Source organism: Equus przewalskii, chromosome 19 (genome assembly GCF_037783145.1).
Source record: "Equus przewalskii isolate Varuska chromosome 19, EquPr2, whole genome shotgun sequence".
Taxonomy (NCBI): domain Eukaryota; kingdom Metazoa; phylum Chordata; class Mammalia; order Perissodactyla; family Equidae; genus Equus; species Equus przewalskii.
Window position 1 is genome coordinate 31451152 of NC_091849.1, and position 19640 is coordinate 31470791.

Here is a 19640-nt window from a genome sequence, read left to right on the forward strand (position 1 = left end):
TCTCTCTTCAGAAAACAATGATCCTTAACTTGAGTCCTATTTTACAACCAAGTATGAACCTAGACTCTGCTTCATACATCGTGAGTTCAGACTGGAGCCAGCACTGGGGGAACCAGCACTAAGGGCAGGGAGAGAGAGCAGGCCGCAGAGTAGAATTCCAACAGGAACTTGCCTAGGATGAGAAATGACAGGGTCGCTCCTCTCTAATTCCAGAATCTGGCTCCTTTGAAAGGTTGGGGTCAGGTGGAAGTGACAATCAAGCCCTAGAAGAAGGACAGAGCTGGACAAGTCTGAAAATTCATCTCTGGACAGCAAAGATGTCTGTGTGCAAGGCCGCCTGGCCTTGTGGGGACAATGACAGACCAATTGACTCCTGCTGCTGTCAGAGATGGGGGACACCCAGAGGAGATCACAAGAACTTATACAGAAGAACAAGAACAGGCACAATCCGCTACAGAAACAAAGGAACAACAAAAAAACACCCAAAAGGGGGGATAAGGGCCAGACCCAGGCCTGAGCCTAGGCTGACCCGGCCACATGAAGCCCGCCCTACACGCGGTCCTGTAGACACAAGGCCCAGGTATGTCCGAATCCCTGCAGTCATAGGTCCTGCTGGGACAAGATTCTCCTGAAAGGACAAGGCCAAAGAAGCAGAGAAGATGTCCCAACCAAGGAGTCACCATGTCAAAGGCCACAATGCACTGAACATTGACTGGGCACAGGCCTCAGTCTTATGCTCAGCTCCTCACAGCCTTCTCCTGTCCCCAGCTGCAACAGACTCACCACAGCGAACAGGCAGATTCTGGAAGGTTCTCAGACCTCCATTTATTTCCCCTCTCAAATTTTAGGAATCTTCTCCTTTAATTAACCCACCAATCGCTGATGGCAAAAATCTGAAAAAATAAGTTCTTATCCAGATGCTTATTTTCAATGGGAAAGTAAGAAGTTGCAGCTCAGTGCAACATGAAGTTAAGACAAGGATGGAACCAGCCCCACCTCTGCCGGGACAGGAAAGTCAATCAGGGGACAGAACACAGGGCAGTGTGGGAGGGGGTCATGGGGGAGACTAGTCTCCTTAGCTGCTCACGTTATGCTAATAGGAACACAGACACCCTCAGATGCCCTTTGCAGATACAGAAGTCAGAGATTCCTGAAGTCACAATGGGGGTGGGACAGGAACAAATCTTGCATCACTCTGTCCCCCACAGGCAGCTGTTTCACTCTATAGAATAAAATAATTATGAACAATTTAAGTCACTCGCTGTAATTAGTGACATTCTGAACAGCCCACCACATGCCCAGAATGTCCCAATCAAAGAATCTCCATAACCTAGTCCAGGCCCCTCCGCCCCAACATCTCCCCACTTCAGGCCTCCAGGGGCTCACCTGCCTTGAGAGACACATCAGAGACCTGGGCACTGTCACTGCCTGGAGTAGAACAGAACATGATGTGGTCAGAGCCCACAGGAGATGAGACTAAAGGAGGAACTATGGGGTGGGTGAGCTCCCCCATTCGCTCCCGTCTACACCATCGCATGAGTCTCAGGGATGACACGTCCTTCATACTTACTTGCAGCCACAACATAGCTTGTTCCTTTTCCACCTGTGGGAAGAAAACATCCTGTGAGAAACCAGGGAAGAAGCAGGGCCATGAGGTCCTAAAGGAACCCCCAGTCCTGAACCCCAGAGAAGTTTCCATAACTGTGATTACAAACCCAGGGCAGGATCAGGAAACACGAGGAAAGTACATGGGTGGAGACTGGACTAACCACCCTCTTGAGCTGTGACCTATGACTTCCCCTCACCTTCTCCTCTGTCCTGTGACTGTTGAGAATCATGTCCCCATCACCAGATTCATTAAGGTGATACATTTATCCTTCATTCTCACATGTGTTTACTAAAGAGTAAGTGTTAGCAAACAGGGTCCCAGACTAGGAAAGCACATGTGCCTGTGGATGGGACTATTCATCGACCAGGCAGGACAAACTTCTACCTGGGCTTCAAACAGCCCAGTGGGACAAGAAAACTCAGACCACACCCCTTCCCTACCTGAGCACTTCTTCATCCACATCACAACTCCAGCCACCACAGCTCCAAGGAGAACCAGGCCAGCAATGAGGCAAATGATGGGAATGGTGGGCTGAGGCAGTGGCTCTGGGAAGGGAAGGGAAAGTGAGGGCCCTGATCCCCAGGCCGCAGCCCCAACCCTGCTAAAGGTCTCCAGAAGGGCTCCTGATTTCCCTGAGAAGAGGCTCTGAGCCCATGCCTCCCTCCTTACCCCATCTCAGGGTGACGGGCTCAGGTAGCCCCTCGTGCTGCACATGGCATGTGTATGTCTGCTCCTCTCCAGAAGGCACCACCGCAGCCGCCCACTTCTGGAAGGTCCCGTCCCCTGCAGGCCTGGTCTCCACAAACTCCGTGTCCTGGGTCAGGTCCTCTCCATCACGCTGCCAGGACAGGGTGATCTCCGCAGGGTAGAAGCCCAGGGCCCAGCACCTCAGGGTGACCTCATGGTCAGAGATGGGGTGGTAGGTCACCTGTGTCTTTGGGGGATCTGAGGAGAAGGACCAGAAAATTCAGGAACTTTGCATCCATTTGGGCCACTGAAGCAGCGCTCATGTGACCATCCTATGAATGGACAGGACAACAGGAGCAGGGGAAGGGATCACAAAACCTAGACACCAGTTTGAACACAGGGACCTGAAATAACTTCCACTCCTTGAAAATTTCTGGAATCAAAGTGAAACAGCCCAAGATAGATCCTGAGCTGGGTGGAGGTGAAATGACTCAGAAAACCTGGTCAGACCTCAAACACATATGGTGTGAGGACGAAGAACAAGGCCTGAGAGAAAAAGTCTCAGAGCTGCTGCCACAGTCAAAGGGGACCGCTTGTCAGTTATTTCAGAGATAGCTTCCTCCTCCATCCCCTGAGAGCCTGGACTGCTTAATGTCTCTGAGAGAAAGGCAAGCCCTCTGGGGAGTCACTCTTTGGCACTGGGTCTGAACACCCTGGGGCACTCAGTCTCCTGACCCATGGGCTGGGCACATTCATGTGTGGATCCCATTTTCCTCCTCTGTCTGCGGGATGGCAGACCCAGCCCAAGGGGAGATCAGGAGGTCGCGCAGCCCCTCCTACCCGCGCGCTGCAGCGTCTCCTTCCCGATCTCCAGGTATCTGAGGATCCGCTCCACGCACGTGCCCTCCAGGTAGTTCTTCCAGTACTTCGCCATTCCGGTCGCTTCATATTTGCGCTTGCAGATCTGAGCCACTGAGTCCGCCGCGGTCCAGGTGCCCAGGTCCTCGTTCAGGGCGAGGTAATCGGCGCCGTCGTAGGCGGATTGCCCGTACACGCGGAGGAGGCGCCCGTCCGGCCCCACGTAGCAGCCATACATCCACTGGAGGGTGTGAGACCCTGACCCGCCGCCGCCCCGCAGGGATTAGACCCAAATTAAAAATGAAACCGCGGAAAACTTACCGCCAGCTCTTCCCGGGTCGGGGGTTGGGCGGGTCCCGCAGCCTCGGGGTGAATCTCGGACCCGGACACTCGGGGAGACCCCGACCCGTCCGTGAGGATGGGGGTTCGGGACCTGGAGCCGGTCCCGTTTCGCTCACCAGCCTCGCTCTGGTTGTAGTAGCCACGGACGGCGTTCAGGCTCGTTCGCAAACGCTGTGCGTGGTCCTTGACGCTCTGCGTCTCCCGTTCCCAATATTCCGGCCCCTCCTGCTCCATCCACGGCGCCCGCGGCTCCATCCTCGGACTCGCGGCGTCGCTGTCGAACCGCACGAACTGCGTGTCGTCCACGTACCCGACGGCGATGAAGCGGGGCTCCCCGCGGCCGGGCCGGGACACGGCGGTGTAGAAATACCTCATGGAGTGGGAGCCTGGGGGCGGGGAGGGGCTGAGACCCGGCCGACCCTCCTCGTGGTGCGGGTCCCGGGTCTGAGGGTGATGAGGCTGGGAGTGAGGGAAGGGGCTCCTGAGATGGAAAAGGAGTGGCAGACGGAGAAAGCCAGGGACTTGGGGTGAGAAGCCGGCGGGGCAGACGAAAGGAGGGCTCAGGATAGCGGGGGCCGAGGTGGGGAGTCTGGGCATGGGTCTGGGGAGACGCCCCTTCCCGGGGGTCCTGCGCCCCCGGCCGCGTGGTCCCCTCGCTTCGCCCCCGGCAGAGGCCGTTTCCTCCCGACCCCGCACTCACCCGCCCAGGTCTCGGTCAGGGCCAGGGTGCCCGAGAGCAGCAGGAGGAGGGTTCAGGGCGCCGTGACCCTCATTCTTAGGGTCTGAAGAGAATCTGCGTCCCGGACGGTGGTGTAAACTTTATAACCTGGAACGATGGAAACGCTGATGGGCTTCTCTAGAAACTGGACACGAAATGGGAGTCAGAACTGAGGCTGCATCATGAGTCTCCAGGCAGGAGGCTTGACACAGATGTGAGGGAGAAGTGAGTCTCAGGGAGATGCGGATTCCCCAACACTGAGCTTCAGACAACTGCCCATACGCCGCCCTCGGGGCCTGGGACCCTGAGAACCATATTGCCCTGTCCCCTCTCCTCCTGCACCGAGAGCTCTTTGTCACATCGTCTCCCTGAGTCCTGGCCCAGCGGCTGTCTGAGGAAACCAGGGAGAGACCCCCAGGCTGGGCTCAGCCCCTTTTCCTCCTCTTACTGGAATCCCTCTCCCTGAAATAGACTCCTTACATTCCACCCCTGACCTCTCCCCTGGACTCTTCTAGAAGAAAACTCACCCCCAGAGAACTTGATGCCAGAGAGTGAGCTTGCCCTGGGAATGGAGGGGGAGGGACTGGGGTTTTCTCTTTAAACCTGGAGAAGTTGTGCCTGAAAACAACAGATAGAGGTTCTCATGGAGACCAGCTTCCTTTTTGTTTATTAACCACAGTGGGTAACAATCTTGAGAACCCTGAACATCAGGATTCTAATCTGTAAAAGCAGTGATTTAGGCCCCTTCGTACAGAAATGTCTCTGCACAGCCCCGCAGTCAGACTTGGAAAGCTCGTAAATTTTACTTTCCAGTCAGTATATCTGTGACCCCAGGTTGTTGTATTTTAAAATGATCTTCATTCCCTCGTTTGTCCCTGTGAGTCCCTGACATGTCCTCAGTACAACGAAGCACAAGGAAGCACAGTTTGTTGTTGTGGATTAATTTTCTCAAAGTTGCAAGTGCTTGTGCAGTCAGAATGCCATTCACCAGAGCCCCTGCACTGCCTCTTTTTATGAGTTCTTCACATGTGAGCAGTGTGAATATTTTATTGGGACACATTTTTTAAACTGATTAACATAAGGGGCATTAGTTTTTAGGCAGCCCCATAGGATACAGTAAACACCAAATGCAAAGGCTACCCTGCTGGGCTTGTAGATATATTTACTAAAGATCTATAAAACAATGTTTAAATCTGAGGATTTCACTGCTTTAGAATTCTTTACCTCTGCTTCTTTCCTCACCCCTGCTTCTCCAGCCCTTCTCTCTGTCCCTCTCACCCCTCAGACCCCCTTCTACCCTTCGTCTCCACCACCCTCTCAGGCCTGAACTGTGGCACAAGTGCCATGCACTCACATGCCACCCATGGACTATTGTCCCTGCAGGGGTCAGGGATCCTGCTAGCGTGAGTCAGGATGCGTCATTTCTTCACTAAAACACTCCAATGGTTCCGTCTCACTCTTTGGAAGCCTCTAGAATGTAAAGTGCATGAGCACAGGGGCTGTGGGCTATTTAGGTCAAAGTTGTATCCCCAGGAGATAAAGCTGTTCCTGGTACATAGTAGGGATTAAATTAGTTGTCACTGAATAAGTGAATGAAATATGATTGTGTTAAAGTTTAATTATGTTATTGAAATTGATAAAATGAAAAACAAAAAATTTGGAAAGATTTTATTTTATGGGACTAACATGCTTATCAGTTCATAAATTCATTCCACTGGAAAAAATGCTATGTGCTTATCTGTTGCACAGCGAGCTTGTGTATTACTTTCTGTTACTGCGTCACAAATAACCATGACTTAGTGACTCAAAACAACACCCACTTGTTTGCTTACAGTTCCTTAGTCAGAAATCCATGCATGGTGTGTGTGGGTTGTCTGTTCAGGGTTTCACAAAGCTAGGTTCTCATCTTGAGCTCAGAATCTTCCTCTAAGCTTATACAGAACTTGTTAGCAGAATTCAATTTTTTCCAGTTGTAGGACTGAGGACTCTCTTTCCTTGACAACTGTCAATGACAGGCTGTAGCAGGACTGCTCCCAACACCTACTGGTCACCAGCATTCCTTGCCATGCGGCCTCCATTTTCAAAGCCCACAATGGAGAAAACCCCTCACGTTGCATCTCTCTCACCTTTGAATCTCTTTGCTCAGGAAGAACCCAGTGCTTTTAAGGGCTCACCTGATTAGGACAGTCCCACCCAGGACAATCCCCTTGTCTTATGATCAACTGATTTGAGATCTTAGTTACATCTGCACAATCCCTTCTCAGCAGCATCTATGTTAGTGTTTGGTTGAATAACTGGGGGGAAGGTGAATAACCAGAAGGTAGTTGTTGTGGACCATCATAGAATCAGCCTAGCACAGCCTGGTTCTTCCTTTGTGTTTAATTGGGTCATGGTTAGAATGTGAATTTCAAATAAAGAGATTGTTGTGAATGGTAATAAAATGCATCCTGTTCGAATGACTCAATCTAAGGAAATAAGAGCCTAGCAGAAAATGGACTATCTCATCTATGGGACGTTTTATACAAACCACACAGTAACCACTACACAAATAACAAGAATAAAGACACAAATTCCAAACAAGAAAAAAGCCAATATAGAAAACTACCTACCTGAATTGGTAGTCCAAAAATCATGAGACGAGAATCAAAGGAAATGCAAGAGAACTGGAAAACAAGCGATAAAATGGCAGCATTAAGCCCTCACATTTCAATACTCACTCTAAATTTAAGTGGATTGAACTCTCCAATCAAAAGACACAGAGTGGCAGGATACATTAAAGAAGAAGACCCAACAATATGCTGCCTCCAGGAAACACATCTCAGCCTCAAAGACAAACACAGACTCAGAGTGAAGGGATGGAAGATGATACTCCAAGCTAATAATGAACATAAGAAAGCAGGTGTTGCCATACTTATATCAGACAAAGTAGACTTCAAAGCAAAACAGTTAAAGAGAGACAAAGAGGGGCAGTTTATAATGATAAAAGGGACACTCCACCAAGAAAACATAACACTTATAAATACATATGCACCCAACACAGGAGCACCAAAGTATGTAAAGTAACTATTAACAAAACTAAAAGGAGATATCAACAACAATACAATAATAGTAGGGGACCTCAACACCCCACTAACACCAATGGATAGATCATCCACACAGAAAATCAACAAGGAAATTGTAGAATTAAATGAAAAAGTAGACCAGATGGACTTAATAGATATATATAGAACACTCCATCTGAAAACAGCAGGTTGCACATTCTTCTCAAGTGCACATGGAATATTCTCAAGGATAGACCATATCTTGGGAAACAAAGCAAGCCTCAACAAATTCAATAGGGTTGAAATAATATCAAGAATCTTATCTGATCATAATGCTATGAAACTAGAAATCAACTACAAGAATAAAACTGGGAAAGGGGCAAAAATGTGGAGATTAAACAACATGCTACTGAACAACCAATGTATCATTGAAGAAATTAAAGAAGAAAGAAAATATTATCTGGAGACAAATGAAAATGAAAACATGCCATGCCAACTCATTTGGGATGCAGCAAAAGCAGTCCTAAGAGGGAAATTCATTGCAATACAGGCTCACCTCAGTAAACAGGAAAAATCTCAGACAAAGAATATCAAATGACACCTAACAGAATTAGAAAAAGAAGAAAAACAAAGCCCAAAGTCAGTAGAATCAGGGAAATAATAAACATTAGAGCAGAAATAAATGAAATTGAAACAAAAAAGACAATAGAGACGATCAATGAAACAAAGAGTTGGTTCTCTGAGAAAATAAACATAATTGACAAACCCTTAGCCAGGCTCACTAAGAAAAAAAGAGAGAAGAGTCAAATAAATAAAATTAGAAATGAAAGAGGAAAAGTCACAACAGATACCACAGAAATACAAAAGATCATAAGAGAATACTATGAAAAACTATATGCCAAAAAATTGGACAACCTAGAAGAAATGGATAAATTCTTAGACTCTTACAACCTCCCAAAACTGAAGCAGGAAGAAATAAAGAATCTGAATAGACCAATCACAAGTAAAGAAATTGAAACAGTAATCAAAAATCTCCCCCAAAATAAAAGTCCAGGACCAGATGGTTTCTCTGGAGAATTCTACCAAACATTCAAAGAAGACTTAATACGTATTCTTCTCAAACTATTCCAGAAAATTGAGGAAGATGGAGCACTTCCTAACGCATTCTATGAAGCCAGCATCACCCTGATTCCAAAACCAGACAAGGACAACACAAAGAAGGAAAACTACAGGCCAATATCACTGATGAACATAGATGCAAAAATCCTCAACAAAATTCTGGCAAACCGAATACAGCAATACATTAAAATGATCATACACCATGATCAAGTGGGATTTATACCGGGGACACAGGGATGGTTCAACATCTGCAAGTCAATTAACGTGATACACTCATTAGCAAAATGAGAAACAAAAACCACATTATCATCTCAATAGACACAGAGAAAGCATTTGACAAGCTCCAACATCCATTTATGATAAAAAAAAAAAAACTCTCAATAAAGTGGGTATAGAAGTAAAGTACCTCAACATGATCAAGGCCAAATATGACAGACCCACAGCCAACATCATACTCAATGGGGGAAAACTGAAAACCATCCTTCTGAGAACAGGAACAAGACAAGGGTGTCCACTCTTACCACTCTTATTCAACATAGTACTGGAGGTTTGGGCCAGACCAATTAGGCAGGAAAGAGAAATAAAAGGAATCCAAATAGGCAATGAAGAAGTGAAACTCTCGCTGTTTGCAGACGACATGATCTTATATATAGAAAACCCCAAAGAATCCATTGGAAAACTATTAGAAATATTCAACAACTACAGCAAAGTTGCAGGGTATAAAATCAACATACATAAATCAGTAGCATTTCTATACTCTAACAATGAACTAACAGAAAAAGAACTCAAGAACACAATCCCATTCACAATTGCAACAAAAAGAATAAAATACCTTGGGGTAAATTTAACCAAGGAAGTGAAAGACCTATACAATGAAAACTACAAGGCTTTCCTGAAAGAAATTGATGACGACATAAAGAGATGGAAAGATATTCCATACTCATGGATTGGAAGAACAAACATAATTAAAATGTCCATGCTACCTAAAGCAATCTACAGATTCAATGCTATCCCAATCAGAATCCCAATGATATTGTTTATAGAAATAGAACAAAGAATCCTAAAATTCATATGGGGCAACCAAAGACCCCATATTGCTAAAGCGATCCTGAGAAAAAAGAACAAAGCTGGAGGCATCACAATCCCTGACTTCAAAACACACTACAAAGCTACAGTAATCAAAACAGCATGGTACTGGTACAAAAACAGGTGCACAGATCAATGGAACAGAATTGAAAGCCCAGAAATTAAACCACACATCTATGAACAGCTAATCTTTGACAAAGGAGCTGAGGATAAAGAGAGGACTTTACAAGATGGAATAAGTAATAGGTCATTGGTATACAGATGAAAATTATTTTGTTAGTCCAGCCCTCCAGGAAGCAGACAGCAAGATGAGATTAAACTCAGCAATATTTTATGAAAGGAGAGAATATGGAGGGGGAGCCAGAAAATGCTGGGAGATGCAGCAGACTGAGATGCAAGTCTGATCCCGAGTGATGGTCAGAAGGAGAGAAAGGAGAGAGGGTTTGTTGGACTATCCTAGACCACTGGGCGATCTAAGTGGATGGAGCAAGCCCGCAGGGGCTCCTCAGCCACATTCAGCTCTCAGAGGAGCCCCATGTCTCCCAGCAGTAGCCTGCCTTAGTGTCCCTGCTGTGACTAGTCATTCTGGAAACAGCCCATGGGAAGCAGGGCCTCTGTGCAAATGCTGCCTTGGATTTCAGAGCCCAGGAGGGGGCCTTTGTGGCTTTCCTGGGGGATGTGACCTAAAACCTCCTACCTGAGGGATCTGGGCTCTTGGAACTCAAACCCTTCTCAGGCTGGGGGGCTGCACGTGTTCAGTCCAGTTACAGCAGAGGGAGAACAAGGAGGTGCCAAAGTCTGTCACTCGGGTTCCACAGGTATTCCTCCCGCCCCAATGTTTGACACAGCCCCACCCCTCCTGTGGATCAGGGTCCATTACTTCTCCCTCCAGAAGATGTGACTGCTCTCCTCACCTGCTGGTCATGTAAGTGAGCATGAGTGAGGCCATCTTGTTATGCTAAATGGCCCCAGCCCCTCCTCTGTGTGACTACATGCTGCTCTGCACCTACTCCAAACAAATTCACAGGCTCTCCTCATTCATGGCCTCCACTTACATATGCACTCCCCAATAGCTTCATAAATTAAAACTTTGTTCTGTCCTGCCTGAAGGAAACCCCTTCATTACTGTCCATTTCCCCTATATAACTGCCTCAAGATTCTGTAATCTTTGAAGATGGGTTTTTGAGACATTAGACACCATCCTGTGATTTACTGGCTAATCTAATCTAGTTAAGCTTCCTTTCTCTTCCCTTAATTCAGTGTGATTAATTGGCTCCAATGGTGGTGAGCAGAGTGAGGACATTGTTCGATATCAAATCTGGAGACCCAGATGGGACCCTAGCCTCTGCCTGTGGCTAGTCGACTTGGAGGAGGTGGTTTTGCTATTTTTCCCTGTGGCTGTCTGGTGGCTTTTGCTTTCTCTTTTTTTCCACCTGGGGAATTCCCCTTGTGGCTTCCTCACTTGCAGACTACCTCTAACGCTTCAGTGATCCGGAAACCAAGGATTGGATGGTAAACTGACGAGCTTGTGTCTGCAGCTAGGTGAGGTGTACAAAGTGCACTCCTGGGTACTATATTTTCCTTTTTCCTTGTCTTAGGGCCTTGGTCCGGCCAAGATCCATCTGGTTTAGGTGCCATTGTTTAAGAATAAAGGAAAGTACAGACTGCCTAGCATATTATCTGGAAGACTAGTCTCTGGTTTTTCTGTGGTATGCACGCCTCTATGGTCTGTTCTCCTGAGTGTGTGTGTCATTCCTCTAGTCTGTGTGCCAGTTCTTCCCTGGGTCAGAATCCCACAGCATCCTTCCAGTGCTTGTTACGTCATCTGTGGGGACGTGAAGTTTGCGAGCTTTACTGTCAAGTGTCAACACGGAATTGTACGCCTCAATGTGGGCACTGATGTTTGTGTGCTAACCCTTGGGAGGAAGTCGTGAGCGCACGACCCGACCATCCTTTCCCCTCCTTTTCTGTCTTGTCCAGTACCTTCATTGCTGTCATTGTGTGGAAGTTATGTTTGAGCTTAAAGTAAACCAGACTTGGGCTTTTTGCAAAATAGAAGATTTTAAAACTTTCTGCCAGGCACCTGACCCCCTATAACCAGTTGGGAAATTAGATCTTTAGCCCACCTTAAACCATTACCTCTTGCCTCTTTGGCTTGCTTTGCACTAGAGCAAAACTGTGCCTTTGGGTGGAGTGGGATTTGACTGTGTGCCAGTTTTTCTCCACAGGCGCCACTCCATCCATCACCCCGCATAAAAAGGCCCACTAGGGTGCATGCTGGCAAATGGGGCTGGCTTCAGTTATGAGCCCATGACAAAGAAAGGATTTTTTACTGTGATGTGGCCTGGCCCAAGTATACACTGGCCTCAGGAGAAAAGAGGCCCCCAAACGGATCACTCAATTAGGATACCGTCTTGCAGCTAGAATTGTTCTACAAGAAGGAAGGAAAGGAAGGTAAAGTCTCCTATGTTCAAACCTTTATGTTGCTATGTCTAGATCAGGGAAGGAGGGACAATGGACCGAGGAGTCCCCAGGCTCCGCCTCCTCCTCCCTCTTTTCCCAGGCCCATTGGTTGCCCGGTGGGAAATGCCTGAAGGATTGCCAGGTCTAAGAGAGGGACTCTCTCCTCAAACCCAGGAAGGGACACACTTCGCTCAGGGGCCCCTTCCCGGAGCAGGGCAATTTCCACTGTGACAACATCCCATAGGCATAAAGGGACAAGGGCAACTGGCTGGCTTTGTTGGGATGCACTCTCCTCTCTGTATCTCAGATCTTTTTAACTGAAAAAAAATTTGTATGTCTGAATGTCATGTTCTTCTCCTGGGACAAAACGTTCTATGTAAACTGAATGCTCAAGTGACTTTGGCTCCAGGCCAGCTAGAGGTGCAACTGTCACCAGAACAATCATCTTTACGGTTCCAGATGGCCCTGCTAGATGTTCAAACACGCTGCCTGACCCACTGCCACCGGAGATTCTCAAGGAGGTAAGACCAGACGTGTGGGCAGAGGGGAAGCCTGGGAAAACAAAGCATGTCCCGGCAATTCGTATAGCCTGAAACACTATCTACTAAAAACAGGAGGCTCAGAAAAGCATTCAGCCAGTTCTGCAGAAATTCCTGGTGGCAGGATTCATCAGACCTTGCCAGTCTCCATATAATACTCCTAATCTCCCGATCAAACAAAAAAAAAACAATTCAGAGAAATATCAGTTTGTTCAGGACCTTTGTGTCATAAATGAGGTAGTTTAGGACCTACACCCTGTGGTGCCCAGCCCATACACCTTGCTAACCAACATTCTGGGTGAATTTGGCTAGTTTTCACTTTTTTACTTAAAAGACGCATTCTTCTGCATACCGCTCGTGGAAGAATCACAACAACTCTTTCCCTTTGTGTGATGTGACCCAGATAATCATGCCACTCAAGAATATTGTCGGACAGTACTCCTCCAGGGCTTCAAAAACTCCCCTACACTATTTGGGGAGGCCCCAGCTAAAGACCTGAGCCACTTACAATTATAAGAAGGATTACTGTTATAGTACGTGGATGACATGCTGATAGTGAGCACCATTTGTGAGCAGTGTCTGGCCAACACAATAAAGACCTTAAATCCTTTGGCTGAATGTGGGTACAAGGTGTCACAAAGGAAAGCACAGAGCTCCAAACAAAAAGTTCCATACTTAGGGTTTGCATTATCAAAAGGCAGAGGGAACTGCTTCCAGACCAAAGACAGGGCTATGGCATGCTGAGCCCTCCCACTAACTGGAAACAGCTGCGAGGATTCTTGGTCATGGCTGGTTTCTGTGGGATTTGGATTCTGACTATGGTCTCATACTAAAATCCCTCTATGAGATTCTAAAAGGGCTAGAACAGGAGCCACTAGAATGGACAAAGGAATGTCAGGTGGCCTTTGATACCATCAACACAAAGTTACTTTCAGCCCCAGCCTTGGGGCTTCCTAACTTGGACAAGTTCTCCAGCCTATAAGTACATGGAAGGCAGGGAACAAGCTTGGGGGTTTTAACTCAAAAAGTGGCATGACACCCCCCCCCCCACCCCACCACCAATGGCTTATTTTTCCAAGCAATTGGACAAGACTGTCAAGGGATGCCTCCCCCCCACACTGCCCCCACCACCTCAGGATAATGGTTGCTACCTGTGACATCTTGCAGAAAGCTGAAAATTTTACCCTGGGCCAACCCACCACAGTATATGTGCCATATCAAGTACTGACATTATTGGAATAAAAAGGAGGATGCTGGCTCGTTTCAGGATGGATGGGCAAATACCGGGCCATGCTTTTGGACAACCCAAATGTATGGATGCAAGTATCATCCTCCCTGAACCCCGCCACCTTGCTCCCTAATGAGACATCAGAACACTTAGAACATGACTGCTTACAAGTTATGGAGACAGTGTATTCTAGCTGAGCTGATTTGTTGGACTGTCTGCCTGAAGAACCTGACTTGGAACTCTTCACAGATGGCAGCAGCTTCAGGGATCAAGGTGAGCAATGTGTGGGGTACACAATTATAACCTTACAAGAGACTTTAGAGGCAAAGCCCTGCTCACAGCGTCATCGGCTTAAAAGGTGAAAATAATCACCCTCATGCAGGCTCTACATCTATCTCAAGGAGAAAAAAATGTCATACTCTTGGGGAAATCTGAAAGGAAAGAAAGTAGCCTCAACAGCAGGAAAAAAGGAAATCAGACACGGCCCTAAAATCTTGAAACTGCTTGGTGCTGTTAATGAGCCTGCTCAGGTAGCTATCACACATTGCCCTGGCCACCAGAGGGAAAATCTAATGGGTCCAAACATACATGAGAGGGCCTCACTTACCAAGGAATATATAACAGGTGACTAAACATTATATCCTCTCTACGAAGAACAACCCCAAGACCACTTCCACATCCCACATCGGGGCACCCAGCACAAAGGACATTGGCCCGCTGGAGATTGGCAGATAGACTTTATCCAGATGTCCTGGGCATCTAGGAATTTTAGGTTTTTATTAGTCTTTGTGGACACCTTCACCAGGTGGGTAGAAACTTTTCCCACTCAGACTGAGAAAAGATCAGAAGTCACTCACATGTTGCTAAAAGAAATCATTCCTAGGTTTGGTCTGCCTGATACCTTGCAGAGTGATAATGGACCAGCTTTGTCTTCCAAATAACCCAACAAGTGTCTGGAAGCTTAGATAGATATTATACTCAATCAACTGCAAAGATGGAGAAAATAAATCACTCCTTAAAGAAGACCATTGCCAAAGTCTGTTAGGAAACACAACTAACTTGGGATAAGGCTCTGCCCCTTGCCTTGCTATGGGTTAGAGCAGCTCCCCGAAGTGAACTTACATTGAGTCCGTTGAAAATTGTATGTGAGAGACTCTTTCAGGCATCTTCCCCTGGGACTGAATCTCTGGACGTTTTAAGGAATGTCATGATTGCTAATTATGTTCAATCATTAAGCTGTGTATTAACTTCTATCCATGAGTTTGCTTCTCATAGGTCTGCATATCTGTCTCACATCCCTCTACACATCCAATATAATGATCATATTTTGCTGAAAACTTGGAGAGACCAGGGATCCGGAAAAGAGTTGTCACTCAAATGCATGGGCCCCTTTGAGATTCTTCTCACCACTCACTCGGCACTAAACTTACAGGCATAAAACCCTGGATACATCACTCCTGGATAAAGGCAGCCCCCAATGCACAGGGAAGTATCCCACCTGGATTGAGGGGAAAGTGAGTGGCAGAACCCCTTCGAGAACTAAAATATGTGTTAAAAAACAAAGCTTTGATCTCTTCTATCTAACCCTTCTTCTTACATTTGGATATTAATCTTTCTTAAATGCCTATCTTCCATAAACTCCAAATTGATCAAGTCAACGACACAATAGCTCCCCTTGAGGGACCCCTCTGATGGATTCAAAAGCAAAGTAACTCTTTTCCATGCTATGGTCCCCCTACAACATCCTCATTCAGCAGGAAGTAGCTAGAGAAAGTACGATGCCCTGTCTCTCCCTTGACCATAAGATTATGGATTACTACAGATGGGGGTGGGTGGGGATTGTAAGTGAGCATAAGTGAGGCCATCTTGTTATGCTAAATGGCCCCAGCCCGTCTTCTGTGTGACTACTCACTGCTCTGCACCTACTCCAAACAAATTCACAGGCTCTCCTCATTCATGGCCTCCACTTACATATGTACTCCCCAATAGCTTCATAAATTAAAACTTTGCTCTGTCCTGCCTGAAGGAAACCCCTACATTACTGCCCGTTTCCCCTATATAACTGCCTCAAGATTCTGTAATCTTTGAAGGTGGGTTTTTGAGACATTAGTCACCTGTCTTCTGGCTGGTGGCTGGTGGTTAGATTTGCTGGCTAATCTAATCTAGTTAAACTTCCTTTCCCTACCCCTAATTCATTGTGATTAATGGCTCAAACTGTGGTGAGCAGAGTGAGCCCATTGCTCGGTATCAATTCTGGACACTCACATGGGACCCTATTCTCTGCCAGAAGCTAGTCAACTTGGAGGAAAGGGTTTTGAGATTTTTCCCTGTGGCTGTCTGCTGGCTTTTTCTTTCTCTTTTTTTCCACCTGGGAAATTCCACTTGTGGCTTCCTCACTTGCCGACTTCCTCTAAGGCTTCAGTGATCCGGAAACCAAGGAATGGATGGTAACGTTTCTCTGCTGTGGATGGCATGGCCTTACTCCAGAATCCCAGCTGCCAGCATGGGATTCTTGCACTGGTATTTGCCTTTAGCTCCACACGGCATCTTGTCCACCACTGACACCTCCAACACCATCAGGTCTGATGGATGGTGACTGATTACACCACAGCCTGGAACTGCTGCAGTGTCCTTTCATGTCCAAGCCCCACTCAGAGCTGGCATCCTTCTACGTCACCCAGAATATGGCCAAAAAATGTACCCAGCTGTGGGATGTGTTTTCAGAATCCAAAATAGGCCTACCAGGCAGTGTGCTTCCTTCTTTGCAGTGAGGGATGCAAGATGGCACCAATTGTCTTTGACTTTGGAGGGGACATCCCTACATGCCCCTAACCACTGGACCTCTAGAACTGAACTGAGGCGGCCGCTCCCTGAGTCTCTGTCAGGTTTATCCTCCACTCTCTGGAGTGCACATGCTTTACTGAGGCCTCCAGCATACTTTCCACGTATTGCTCATCCAGCCCAATCAACACGAGGTTATCAATGAAATCAACTAACGTGATATTCTATGGGATGTCCAGGAGTCCAGATTTCTTAAGACAGTATTTGAGAGGAATGCAGAGTTAAAGGATCCCTGAGGCAAACCATAAATAAATGTTGTTCCTTCTATGTGCATGCTAATCATTCCACCTCCACATTTCCAGCAGGAATAAAAAAGAGGACACTCACCAAATCTACAGCCACATACCATGTGCCCGAGGCCTCACTAACCTGCTCTAGCAGTGACATCACATCTAGCACAGCAGCTGCATCAGGACCACTACGTGGTTGAGTCTGAAGTAGCTCATGCATTCTTTAGACCACATCAGGTTCCTGCAGGGACAGATTGCTGAATTAACTGGAGATAATACCACCACGGCCCCTGCATCCGTCAGGTCTCTAATGGTGGTGCTAACCCCTACAATACCTGCAAAACCTCTGCAATACCTGCCCTGGGACACAGTATTGTTTCTGATTTGACCAGGATGGGGCCAGTTTCAGAGGTTTCCTTGGTTTTCAGCACAAAGAGAGACCTTATTCCACAGACCAGGGACCCAGTGTGGAGGTTACTCCAACTTTCAAGCATATCAATGCCAATTATGCCCTCGTGGAAGGGGGATGATTGCCTGGTGGATCCGTGGACACAGGGGTCCCATTCTGAGCCACACTTTGTCCAGGATTCCATTTATTACCTGGTTTCTATAGGCCCCACTGGAATAGGGGGACATGATTGATGCTGTGGGTATCAATGCAATTTCTGGGGCAATATATGATAAATATATGATAAAATAATAGTATCAGTATTTCCAGACCTTAGGCCACCCTGCAAGAAGATGAGGAGGAGAAATGGACGTCAGAGAGTGGGAAGCATGAAGTGGAGACCTTGGAAGGGCTGGGTTATTGGCAATGACAAGGTCTACGGGTACAAGGGAGTGGCGGCACAGGGAGAGCAGAGTAGAAGGTCATGGAGGAGAGGAATTCAGGGAACTGAGAGGCCAGGGAGTGAGAGCGTCCTCTCTGCTGTGTGGTTTCTATCACTGCCATAAAAATTCCCACAGACCTAGTGGCTTTAAACAACACCCATTTATTATCTCATGGTTACGTACGTTACAAGTCCAGGTTCTCACTGGGCTGAGATCAAGGTGTCACAGGTTGTGTTCCTTACTGGGGGCTCTGGAAGAATCCACTTCCAAGCTGCTTTACGTTGTTCTCTCAATTCACTTCACTGCAGATGTAAGGCTGACGTCCTCATTTCCTTGCTGGCTGTCAGCTGGAGCCACTCTTAGCCCATAGAGGATCGCTTCAGTCCTCTAACATAGGCCCCTACAACACACCAGTCTTTCTCCCACTTGAGACCTCTCTGATTTCCCCTCTGCCACGTCTCCTCTAGGGCATCCCTCTGATTTCAGGCAGAGAAACTTCTCTTCCTTTAAGTATTCATGTCATTTGTTTGGGCCCACACAGATAATCCACAATAATCTCCCTACCAGGATAATCCCTCTATTTTAAGGTCCTTAAACTTAATTTGCTGTTGTTAGTGCCATCAAGCAGGTCTGACTCCTAGCAACCCTACGTACAGCAGAACAGAACCCTGCCTGGTCTTTTTGAGCAATCCTCTCACCTTCTGGCTCTGTAGTACACAATGTTCACAGTGTTATTCATAGGGATTTCATGGCCACTTCTTGTCAGAAGTGAGTGGCCATGTCCTTCTTCTTAGTCTGTCTTAGTCTGGAAGCTCCGCAGAAACCTGTCTACCATGGGTGACCCTGCTGGAGTTTGAAATACTGGTGGCATAACTCTAAGCATCACAGCAACATCCAGCTGCCACCGTGTGACAACCGACATATGGGTAGTGTGGTTCCCTGACCGGGAAATGAACTTGGGCTATCACAGAGAGCACCGAATCTTAACCACTAGACCACCAGGGCTGGCTTAGCCTTAATTACATTGCCAAAATCCCTTTTGAGATGTAAGGCAACCTATTCATAAGTTCCAAGGATTAGGGCATGGGCATCTTTGGGCAACACTATTCAGCTTACCACATCTCATGTTGAAATCACCAAGGATCAAGGCAATAGCACTGCTGGAGACGGTCACAGTGAGCCAGGACCTAAGGGTGGAGGAATGAGGGGAATGGTCTGGAAGTCCACAGGGAACACATACAGTGAGGGGATTGGGGGCGCTGATCTGATGACAGACGATTCACATCTGAAGATGTTTGGAAAAGAGGGAGGAACAAAGGTCTGAGAGCAGCAATGAAGAGCATGGGCCCCACTCATCTCCAGGTCCAGGGATGCAAGGTCTGTGGGAGAGGAAACACCTCGTGGGAGAGGACTCCAGAGGGAACCATGTCCTCAGGGAGACTTGGGTTTCTGTCGAGCTGTGAGGTGAAGGGAACATCGTGAGAGAGGTCTTCGGAGATTTTGCGGATCATGGGCTGAGAACTGCAGGGGGCGCAGTGGACAGGTTTCAGGAGTTGGCGAGTGTGTTTGAGAGGAGACAGAATAGTGGTGTGCAGAGCCTTGTGGAGCAGAGAGTGAAGGATATTTGGGGGACCAGGAGTGACTGACACAAACAGAGAAAGGGACATAGTGATATTAGTCCTCGTGGATTCAAGGCAGATGATGGGGGTGAGTCCGTGAGAGATGAAGGTGAGGAGGAGCAGCGGTTTGGGGTTCTCACTTGGACTCTGTCAAAGGAGATAAGGAGACTCGGGGTGATTGGGTCTTGGTTCTAGTGTGTGGACCATTTCTCGACCCCCTGATTATGGGATGGAGCACCTGAAGGAGAGCAAGGGCCTATAGGATGTGCATATGTTCACTCTTCCCACCCTGAGGGAGGCGAGTGTGCTCACACCTGGTCTCAGGTCTGCCTGACACCTGCTGTTGGAGATGTGACTTCTGGGGCACCACGTGTGACCCCTGGCACAGGGGTCCCTCTTCTGTCCTACTGGGGGGACAGAAAGCCTAGG

The 19640-nt window shown here is 47.4% G+C and overlaps 1 protein-coding gene and 1 long non-coding RNA gene across 8 annotated transcripts in view; one reads left to right on the forward strand and one right to left on the reverse strand.

Annotated features, from left to right (window-relative positions):
* Window positions 1-1082: 1082 nt before the first annotated feature.
* LOC103545234 (patr class I histocompatibility antigen, A-2 alpha chain-like) overlaps window positions 1083-19640 on the reverse strand; it is a 42888-nt gene continuing 24330 nt past the window's right edge. The window contains exons 1-11 of one of the 7 annotated variants that reach the window (XM_070585735.1): window positions 18709-18741; window positions 16901-17002; window positions 4742-4832; window positions 4197-4322; window positions 3613-3770; window positions 3137-3412; window positions 2279-2554; window positions 2050-2154; window positions 1571-1603; window positions 1387-1428; window positions 1083-1222 (exon numbers count right to left, since the gene is read on the reverse strand). In XM_070585735.1, coding sequence (XP_070441836.1) covers window positions 1218-1222; window positions 1387-1428; window positions 1571-1603; window positions 2050-2154; window positions 2279-2554; window positions 3137-3412; window positions 3613-3751 — 876 coding nt within the window. In that variant the 5' untranslated portion in view covers window positions 3752-3770; window positions 4197-4322; window positions 4742-4832; window positions 16901-17002; window positions 18709-18741 and the 3' untranslated portion in view covers window positions 1083-1217. Of the gene's footprint in view, window positions 1223-1386; window positions 1429-1570; window positions 1604-2027; window positions 2155-2278; window positions 2555-3136; window positions 3413-3612; window positions 3883-4196; window positions 4335-4741; window positions 4833-6823; window positions 6873-16900; window positions 17003-18708; window positions 18742-19640 lie in introns of those variants that run through there. The other 6 variants (XM_070585730.1, XM_070585731.1, XM_070585732.1 and 3 more) reach the window with 6 other exon arrangements.
* Window positions 11689-16798, forward strand: LOC139077475 (uncharacterized). Its single transcript, XR_011530042.1, has 3 exons — window positions 11689-11914; window positions 12333-12444; window positions 16113-16798. It is a non-coding gene; the product is annotated as an uncharacterized lncRNA (long non-coding RNA).